Source organism: Nanorana parkeri, unplaced genomic scaffold (assembly GCF_000935625.1).
Source record: "Nanorana parkeri isolate BGI_ZX_2015 unplaced genomic scaffold, ASM93562v1 scaffold47, whole genome shotgun sequence".
Lineage (NCBI taxonomy): Eukaryota > Metazoa > Chordata > Amphibia > Anura > Dicroglossidae > Nanorana > Nanorana parkeri.
The window spans coordinates 2,927,903-2,938,714 of NW_017306315.1; the positions used below are offsets into that span (position 1 = coordinate 2,927,903).

General features: G+C 50.1%; 1 protein-coding gene across 1 annotated transcript; it reads left to right on the forward strand.

Moving 5' to 3' along the window:
• The first annotated feature begins 3,444 nt into the window (after positions 1 to 3,444).
• LOC108801468 (E3 ubiquitin/ISG15 ligase TRIM25-like) lies at positions 3,445 to 5,016 on the forward strand. Its single transcript, XM_018573357.1, has one exon. It carries the CDS (start codon positions 3,445 to 3,447, stop codon positions 5,014 to 5,016), a length of 1,572 nt encoding a protein of 523 aa, XP_018428859.1.
• Positions 5,017 to 10,812: the final 5,796 nt, after the last annotated feature.

Consider the following 10,812-nt stretch of genomic DNA (forward strand, 5'->3'; position numbering starts at 1 on the left):
AGCCAAATGACAGGTAGAAGCTGATTGGTTGCCATGTGTGACCGCTCCAGATTCCCCTCAATGTATCCAGAGATGAAACAGTGCCACCTACAGGCAGTGCTGGTAACACGTCCTCCTAACAAGCCCCGGAATGCAGCACATGTGAAAGCTCCACCATGGAAGTTTATTTCTTCACAGCAAGCGCTGGATAAAAACCAGACAGCTGCTGACGCGTTTTAGCCAATCCTGGTTTTAGTTGTAGCTTCGACTGAGGCCAGGATTTGTCGGAAACGCGTCAGCGGCTATACTCTTGGGACTTGTAGTTCCGTACTAGCTGTATGCTGCTATCTGGGCACTGGGATTGCTGGGACTTGTAGTTCCCTATTGGCTATTGCTATATAAGACCAGGGGCTGCTAGGACTTGTAGTTCCGCATTGCTTGCCTGCTGCTATCTAGACACTGGTACTTCTGGGACCTGTAGTTCTGTGTTGGCTGTGTGCTACTATCTGAACACTGAGACTGCTGAGACTTGTAGTTCTACATCGGCTGTGTGCTGCTTTCCGGACACTGAAACCGCTGGGACTTGTAGTTCCACATTGGCTGCATACTGCTATCTGGACCCTGGGACTGCTGGGATTTGTAGTTCCACATTGGCTGCGCGCTGCTATCTGGATACTGAGACTGCTGGGACTTGTAGTTCTACATTGGCTGCATGCTGCTATCTGGACCCTGGGACTTGTAGTTCCACATTGGCTGCATGCTGCTACCTGGACACCGGGACTGCTGGGACTTGTAGTTCCATGCTAGCTGCGTGCTGTTCTGTGCACACTGGGATTGCTGGGACTTGTGGTGCTACCCTGACACGAGTGTCATCATTGCTGGAGTTGGTGGGGCCCCTCGATTCCTATCTTGCAAGTGGTTGGAACTCTGACCCACACTTGTTATATCTGCCCCTCCATTCGGGTCCCTCCTGCCCTATTGTGTGCTGGAACCCCCCCCCCCCCCAGTAGAACCGTGTCAGTTATATTCTCTGCGCCCTACCAGTGGAAGGAGACAAATCCGGTAATCGATCAAAACTACGAACTTATCGAGTTGTGGGACCGCATTACTTCCGGTTTCCTCAGAACCCGGGTGGGCCGTCATCAGCTTTCACTTCCTTCTAAACTGAGTTTCCACTTCTGCGTCTCTGAGATGCGGACACAACGCCTACCGGCTCCGTACTGACACCAGGGACCCCCCCCGGGGGCGCAGAGAGGACGCACAGGGACTGAGCAAGAGAACATCGTGACAACATACAGACTGTACTGCCTGTTCAGCCAAGCTGTAACCTATATACACAGGTATGTAGCTGGATTTCTGCTATTGCAGCACTGGGATCCTGGGCTCAGTTCCCCCGTCAAGGCCCACCGTCTGCATGGAGTTTGTATGTCGGTGGGTTTTCGGCATGTTGCTCCTCCTGTCTCTTCCATAACCAAAAAAAAAAACACACACACTGAGGAGTTAAAGGAGAACGATGGGGTCAGGGCTTTTCCCCATAGTTCTCCTAAGGGTAACGGGAGGACACAAACTAGCGTCCTCCCGTCACCCTAAGCTCAGTATATAGGGAGCTGCAGCTCACGGTATACTGAGGAGCCGCAGCTGGAACGGATCCCGACAATTATGTCTGGATCCGCCCAGCTGCGTGAGTGACAGCTGGCTCTGCCTATCTAGAGGCAGAGCTAGCTGTACCCGCCCCCTCCCCCGTCCAATCTGCCAGTCAGCCCTGGAGGAGCGGGGAGAATCCAGCCCCTCCCATGTCATGGCAGAGAGCCGTGACAGGATCGAGAGGTAAGCGAACGCCGGTATGTCTTCGCTCACTTCCCGATCTACTGAGCCGACCTGTGGCAGTCTCATTGTCACAGGTCGGCTAGAACTATGAGGTGAGTGAAAAGCCCCTCCCCCTCATAGTTCTTCTTTAATCAGCTTCTAGTCCAAGCCGGCTGTATTACCAGGGACTAGGGATGAGCTCCGGTTTAGACTAGGGATGCACCAATAACGATTTTTCGGTATGGAGTACTGATATTTTTTTTTTTCCGGTACACGCCGATACCGGAAGTACCATCAAGGAAGCCAGACTGCGTCTAATGACTCGCCTCCCGGCTTCCAGATTAGCAGGGAAGCCTTCCCTATGCTCCCTCGTCACTAGGTGACGAGAAAGCATGGAGCCGGCTTTCTGGCCAATCAGAAAACCGGGCGGTGTGTAATGACGCCACCGCGCCCGGCTTCCTGATTGGCCGGGAAGCCAGCTCCTTGCTCCCTAGTCAGGCTTCCTGATTGGCCAGCTTCCAACCAATCAGGAAGACGGGCAGCGTGTCATTACAAGCTGCCAGGCTTCCTGATTGGCCCGGCAGCCGGCTCCATGCTCTCTCGTCACAAGTGGCCAGCTCCTGGACCAATCAGGAAGTCATTACACGCTGCCCGGCTTCCTGATACTAGAAGTATCGGGCTAGGCATCGGAGCATTTGGGCGAGTACCCAAATAATCGGCACCGATACTAGTATCGGTGCATTCCTAGTTTAGACCAAACTTAGAAGTGCCATAAGGGCACCGGAGCAATCAGCTGCGGGGGCTGGGGCATTCCTCACCCCGCAGCTGCACATCAACAAAGGGGAGGGATGCTTGTGCTGAGGTCATTGACCTTATATGGCCACGTGACCATATTAGGTCAATGTCAGTGACCAAGTATAGCCATATAAGGTCATTGATGATGTCACTGCATCCTGCCCCCTTTGTTTACGTGCAGCTGTCGGTGTCGAATTCATATTTTAGGCACGAAGATTACTTATAGTCTAGCTGGATGAGCCAACAGGGCCACCCACGATTCAGCCGGAACTGCTCAAAATACAATCTGTATATGGCTAGCTTGATTTTGGTGACCTTGCCAGAAACACACTTTAGGTTCATGCATGTTATGTCAAGCGTTCCCTTTCACTGTGGTCCCGTACTAGGGTGACAACGCTGCTCCTCCATCGCTACAGTGCAGCGAGTGAGCGTTGTCACCCCAGGACAGGACTACAGTGCACATTACCGCTTTACATAATGCACATTAACGCACCACAACCAACCAGATAGATCTGAGTGGACCCCAAAAATACTTTGTAATATGACAAGGTATTCCTCAAACACACTGAAACCCATATGCACATGGCCTTAGTAACGCTTGTGGAATTGCGCAGGTCTCCATAGCAGGATTGTCCTAGAGTTTGGGGTCAGACAGCCATCATGGGGGGGGGGGCTGTTAGGATTCACCAATTCTTTATGCTCCTGTCTTAAAAGAGAACTTTGGGGTCACAGGGTGACGGGAGGACACAAACTAGCGTCCTCCCGTCAACCAAAGCTCAGTATATAGAGAGCTACAGCTCGCGGTATACTGACACGCCGCAGCCGGGACGGATCCCGACATAGTTCAACGCTTCATTTTTAGGAATGGCGTCTGCAGACATGAGAGATGAGCTGGAGTGCTCCATCTGTCTGAACATCTACACGGATCCCGTCACGCTCAGATGCGGACACAACTTCTGCCGGGTCTGCATCGACCGCGTGCTGGATACCCAGAAGAGCTCCGGAGTTTACACCTGCCCGGAGTGCAGAGAAGAGTTCTACGAGCGTCCCGCGCTGAGGAAGAACACGACTTTAAGCAACATAGCGCAGCGCTTCCTCTGTGCGGAGCCAAAGCCGGGAGAGACCCGAATTCTGTGCACCAACTGCATTCACGCTTCTGTGCCCGCCGTTAGGACTTGTCTACTGTGCGAGTGCTCCTTGTGCGAGAACCACCTGAGAGTCCACAGCACCTCACCGGAACACGTCCTCGTGGAACCCACCAAATCCTTCGCCAGCAGAAAATGTCCCGTCCACAAGAAGGTCCTGGAATATTACTGCACGGAGGACGCCGCCTACATTTGTGTCTCCTGCCGGCTGGATGGAGAACACAAGAAGCACAAAATAAGCCCGATGAAGGACATCGCTGAGAAGAAGAAGGAAAAGCTGAAGACGCTCCAGAAAAAACTGCGCTCGAAGCAGGAGAAGATCGGGAACAGGGTCCAGAAGCTAAAGGAACACAGGAGAAAAGCTGAAGAGAAAGCAGCCGGAGAAAGCCAGAGAGTCACGGCCCAGTTTGAAGACCTCAAGAGACGGCTGGAGGACATCAAGAAGAAGGTCCTGAGTGAGATCTCCAGGCAGCAGGAGCAGGCCTCGCTCTCCGTCTCTCATCTTCTCAAGAAGCTGGAAATCGAGCAGGACGAGCTGTCCGGAAAGGCGCAGAGGATTGAGAAGCTGCTGAAAATGACAGATCCCTTCACAGTGTTACAAGAACGGGAGTCGCTCAACGATGACTCTTCTGACTCCAGGAAAGGGGACGAGGAGGACAGAAAGCAAGAGGACAAAGTCTACAAGAGCGATCTGGATGAAGGTCGGATCTCGGAGACTTTATATGGCGGCCTTTGCGATCTCATAACCTGTATAAAAGGAAGGATTTCTCCGGATAAGGCAACGCAAGTCCTACTGGACGTGGACACGGCTTGCGAGGACGTAGATATATCGGGGGACTTGAAGACGATCTCCAAATCGGAAATGAAACAGTATCACCCTCAGAGGTTTGTGTATTATCCGCAGGTGTTGAGCGCCTGCCCCTTCTCCTCGGGGCGGCACTCTTGGGAAGTGGAGGCGAGTGATACTGGAAATTGGAGGATTGGAGTGTCTTACTCTACAGTTGACAGGAGCGGGGATCAGTCCTATTTTGGAGACAACAGCAAATCCTGGTGTCTTCGTCGCTTTAACAATAGTCAGTATTCTGCAATACACGATGGCAAGGAGGTCTCCTTAAAAGACAAGGTCTCCAGTCAGAGGCTGAAGGTCTTTTTGGATTATGAGCTGGGTCAGGTGTCCTTTTATGAGCTGTGTGACCCGATTCGACACCTCCACACCTTCACTGCCACCTTCACCCAGCCCCTCCATGCTGCCTTCTGTGTGTGGGATGACTGGGTGAAGATCACAACGTGAACGTCTCAAGTGACGCAGTGCGGGTTCATCGGCGAGCAGAGGGAACCTCGGCACTCAATCTGTTATGGAACTGCAAATCCCACGACACTCTGACAGGCATGATAGGATTTGCAGTTTCACCACAGCTGGAGGGTCCAGGTCCCCTACCCCGGAACTAGCGTCACAGTTTGCTTTAGCCCTGTAATCTCTGAGGGTCCTGTCGCACCATATGCAGTGCATTCCGCCGCGGTTCGCATACATCAAGCCGCGCTGCGTTCTAGGACGGGAGCGAGTTTTTGTGACATGACGTTCCAATAAACGAACACTGTGGACTGCAATATTGTTGGCGTGCTGGTGACATCCATTTATTTTGTATTGTTTGGTGGCGCCGTCCGCAGTCACTGTGAGCACCCCTCCCCCCCCATCTAATTTTTGGTTTTCGCAGTAAGGAGTGTGACAAGGTACCTTTTATATTTGTTCTGGGAGGGAGCATGGCGGTGCATGCACTATTTTTTCCAATCACACTGCACCGGAACGGAGGGTATTCCTGTACCTCACAATCGGATGTGGGCCGGGGGAGTGTCTGCGGCGCCATTGACAGGAATGCCACCGCCTCGCCCCAGAACGCGGCCTGGCTTGATGTATTCGATCCTGTGCGTTCCGGGCTCAAACCACGCCGGAACGCATTGAATATGGAGTGACACAGCCCTACAACTCTGTCATTTCACTGCTGGAGAATCCAAAGAAGAAGCTGTAAGTGTGCTGCCTATCAATGAGCTTGATGATGTTATGTACTTGTTCATGTAAAACCAACTTCTCCACTTAGCGTGAGGTAGGAGAGAACTGATCTTTAGATCCATGTAGAAGAGAACTGACCCCCATCAGATCTTTTAGTGTCAGGTAGAAGAGAAGTAGACCCCCGCCAGATCTTTAGGGTCAGGTAGAAGAGAAGTAGACCCCCGCCAGATCTTTAGGGTCAGGTAGAAGAGAACTAGCCCCCCACCAGATCTTTAGGGTCAGGTAGAAGAGAACTAGCCCCCCGCCAGATCTTTAGGGTCATGTAGAAGAGAACTAGCCCCCCGCCAGATCTTTAGGGTCAGGTAGAAGAGAACTGACCCCCATCACATCTTTAGGGTCATGTAGAAGAGAACTAGCCCCCCGCCAGATCTTTAGGGTCAGGTAGAAAAGAACTAGCCCCCCGCCAGATCTTTAGGGTCAGGTAGAAAAGAACTAGCCCCCCGCCAGATCTTTAGGGTCAGGTAGAAGAGAACTGGCCCGCTCCCGATTTTGGATTGTCGCTTCATTAGTGTGCTTTTTGGTGCACTTGGCTTGAAAAGGAATCCAAAGAAGTGACTAAAAAATGGTCTTATAGAACTCCACGAATTTAAAAAAAACCTCAACCCTTTCAGCTGGGCTACCCCCACTTTACAGGGGTTAAGTGCTCAAATAAAGCAGATGTACTCACCTGATCCTCCGTCCCGCTGAATCCCTCTAGGCTGTTAGACTCGTCCCTGCAGCCTCTCCCCTGAGCTCCTCCAGTCTTAAGCTGGTCCATCGTCTTGATTTAGGGGTAAGGATGCTGCCGAGGGACATTCCACAGCCGGAGCTGTGAGTCCTGACCGCAGCGCAAGCGAGGATCAGGCGAGTATATCTGCTGTTCCCTTCTAAGCAACTTTATTCTCAAAGCAAAGCTCGCACCTTGTGCCGCCATCCTAAATGTATGAGAATCCAAAAAGGTGACCGCAACAAGGTCTTAAGTATCGGGAGTACCAGTGCTTGGGGAAGAGGCATTCAAGGGCTGGAAACATAGCATTGTCCTTACAGAGGTTGTATTTTAATACTGTTTATACATATATATATCTTTATGAGCTTTTTGTAAATTGAAACGTAAAGAACTCGGGAAATTTAGAAAAAGGCTACCCCTACCCTGCAAGGGTTAAGTGCTCATTTTGTCTAGGGGACTCAAAATTACATTATTTGGCTTTGTAGACAATTGGAAAGTTTATTTGTGCTGATAAAAAAAAAAAAAATCCACTGTTGCTTTGCAGTGGCGAGCTAAACATTTTCCTCCTGACGCAGGAAGATGTCCCGGGTGTAACGTGGTGCCGCGCTGGTACATACTCCAATAAATGTTCTACATCTGCAGGCTGAGCTGTTAATATTTTATTGTATTTATTCACCTTTCACCAAATATGCAAAAAATGAACTACGTGTACAGAATTATATATCACACTCTTTCCTTCATCCTACCAGACTGCATTCCACAGAGCTGTATAGAGGACACTGAGCCATTCACATCAGTCTCTGCACCAGAGGAGCTCACAGTATAATGAACCCACCACAGTCACACACTATTATTATTATACATGTATGTAGCTCTGACATATTCCGTAGCGCTGTACAGAGAACACTGAGCCGGTCACATCAGTCTCTGCACCGTAGGAGCTTACACTCTAATGTCCCCCCCACACTATTATTATACATGTATGTAACTCTGACATATACCACAGCGCTGTACAGAGAACACTGAGCCGGTCACTGCACCAGAGGAGCTTACACTCCCCAGACTCCTCCCTGGACTCCAGTGCTGTAACACCACAGTACTGACTGTTTATAACGGAAGAGAACAGACATAATGAGGTGAAGGCACACAGGAAGTTATGCATCATGGAAAGGAAATCTCTTGTTTTGTGAGCAGCAAATTCCTGCAATGTTCCGGGGCCCGCCGGGCATATGGAAATGAATCATAATCTGATCGGCTTGTATCGGAATATAATGCATCCTGTCATTTAAAGTGAAACTTTTGTATTGCTAAAGAGAAAAAAAAAAAAAAAACTCCCCCAAATTCTCTGGACATGGCAAAGATTTTAAGCAAACGTACCCGCTTCCGTTCCGTAGACACTGAGACGGCTCATTCTAGGGCACTTGCTGAATGTTTTCTTTACAACTTGAGTCACATACGAGGCCGTTCCTTTAGAATAGGACATGATCAGTCGTCATGTAATAAATCATCGCGCACTCTTCAGTGATTTAGAATGGAGTTTCTGTCACCCGAGGATAGAAAATACCAATACAGGAGCCCGCAGGACACGGCCACATTCTATGCCCGGGTCTGCCTGTAATTGGAGTTCAAGCTTTCAACAGGCTAGTAGGAAAGGCATTAGATTTATACATGGGCGAACGGAAGAGCATTCTGGGAAATCCACTATTGAACTGTACAGCCATGTGATCAGGGGCGGACTGACGACACATGGGGCCCCCGGGCAATACAATATTATGGGGCCTCCCTTGTGCTCCACCCATATATAAGCCACCTTCAACGGCCAAAGGGCTGCTGTACAGGCTATGCACAATATTCTCTATAGCCCGTACAGCAGCCGAGCCGAACCCACAGGCTTCGGCTTGGCCGAGTCGTATTCACAGCCGAAGCAGGAAGAAAAGGTCAGCCGAAGCCGACCGATCTCCACGCAGATGACAGCTGGGCGGAGCCAGTCGTGATTTCACGGCTGGCTCCACACAGTTGTAATAACAGATCAGCGTCCCCAAATGACCTGGGGATGATGATCGGTCATTAAACAATAACAACTGGGCAGAGCCGGCCGTGACGTCACAGCCGGCTCCACCCAGTTATTGATTGGCCGGGACCTGCTAGAAGACTCTGGCAGGTGCCAGCCAATAGGAAACAGGAGGTGCGGCGTTTTTTTTTTAAGTTTAAAATATATTTTTTTAAATTTAAATTTTCCTATTTTTTTTAAACAATTTTTCTACATTTTTTTTTCTCAATTATTTAATTTTTTTCTATTCTGCTCGCTACCACTGAGGTACTGAGCAGAATAGCCGAGCCAAATGCTGTTTGCGGCATTTGGCTATTACTTACTGCGGTTCGGCCCCTATGTGAATAGGGGCGGACGGCAGTGAGTGAGCTGCCGGAGCTTCAGGCTCAGCCGATCCAGATGTTGGATCGGCTGAGTCGAACTCCTCCTGCACTTCAGCTCAGCCGAGCATACAGAGCATGTTCGGCTGGCCGATGTTCGGCTAATTTTAGCCCATGTACGGCTGAAAATCAACCGTACAAGGCTGAAGTGAATAGCCGCACAGCGTTCAGCTCACTTCACTTCGGCTCAGTTATTCACTCGGTGAATAACCCCCCCTAGCGTTTGCACACGGGACGCAAACGCTATATGTGAAACAACTGCACGGATTCCGCTCGTTTGCAGCTATCATATAGCCGCGAACGTGCAGAATCCGCTGGATTATCGCGCTTGCACTATTTTGGGGGCCGTGCGGTTTTCCACAATAGTCTGATAAAGCACATAAAAGCGCATTGTTTTTTTCTGTTTAGAGCGGCTCTGCTGGTATTCGGACAGCCGCTCCAGTGTGAATGGAGCTGTAACCCGCACGACCCCCAAAATACTGCAAGCGCGATAATCCAGCGGATTCCGCACGTTCACCACTATATAATTGCCGCAAACTAGCGGAATCCATGCAGTTCACATATAGAGTTTGCGTCCCGTGCGGGCTCCCACATGAAAAACGGCCTGGAAGCGCAAATGCTGTATGTGAATGGAGACTAAAAGGTTAACAGTTTACAGCTAAAAAAATAAAAAGTCATTAAAATTCACTTACCAGCATCAGGGCTCCCGATCCCCAGTCGGGGTTTTTGTAGAACTGCTCCAGTGGGGGGCCCAGGGCCGGATGTCAGTAGGTCCGCCCTCCGCCCACTGCGACACGCTGGAGCTCTTCTCGGCCGCGCCGCTGTAGGAGATGCGGCTCTGCTAAAGCGGCAGTGTATAATGGGCCCGGGAGGAGGGCGACACTGCCGTTGCCGCTTTAATAAACCCGCGTCCTCTTCTATGCGGGCTGAAAGGGGCACGGGTGTCGGTGACGGGCCCCCTCTTTGGCCGCGGGCCCTCGGGCAATGCCCGACTGCCCGTATGGTCAGTCCGCCCCTGCATGCGATGAAGAGTGGGGCCAGACTGGAGGTATTGCCCGGCCACCGTTTGTGCCGATGGGTTCAGTCCCAATCGCCTGTCTGTCGCTTTGCTACACTCTATGGTCTTAAAGAAGAACTCCAGGAATGAACAAAGTTAACCCTTGCAGTAGGGCTAACTCCACTCCCACTAGTGGATGAGACCAGTGTTCAGTCCCTCAGCGCTAAAACTCTTTCCATGGTAAACCCAGCAATTGTGGAAAATGTGAAAGATGCCCAGCAGTGCAATTGCCCGCACAGCCTACTCAATAGTGAGTCTTCAGAGACAGGAAAAGCCCAGTGGCAATGCCACAGCTCTGGACATGGAAGACACATCACAGCCAATTCCGGTGTCCCTCAATGGATAAGAAAGAAATGGTTTTTATATTTCTCCCTGTGCACCTTGAAAAACCTTTGGGGAGTGAAAACACAACTTCATGCATTCAGTTTATGGAGGAAATCGACCTTCAGTGAAAAAAATACAATGAACACAATGAGGTTATTATTAGAGAAAGGCTTTAATTAATCCAAAAATAATTTCTTTGCCATAACAAAGCTCGCTTTCACAATCTCATTTTTTTAGAGCCAGTTTTCCTCTCCCATCTGAAAACCAAACATATCATTTATCACCTTGATATATGTCCGACCTAAAATTAAAAGGAATAATCCATCCAGGGATTATACTAAGGGAGGGGGTCTATTGATAAATGTTTTCACCCAAGGTTTATACAACTTTCTCCCAGGATTCACACATTCCAAAATCAATCATATTAGAAAAATGTAAACCGTGGGTGAACGTTGTGTGAATCTTGTATAAATAGACCCCCCTAGGCTGTTCTAGCACAGCA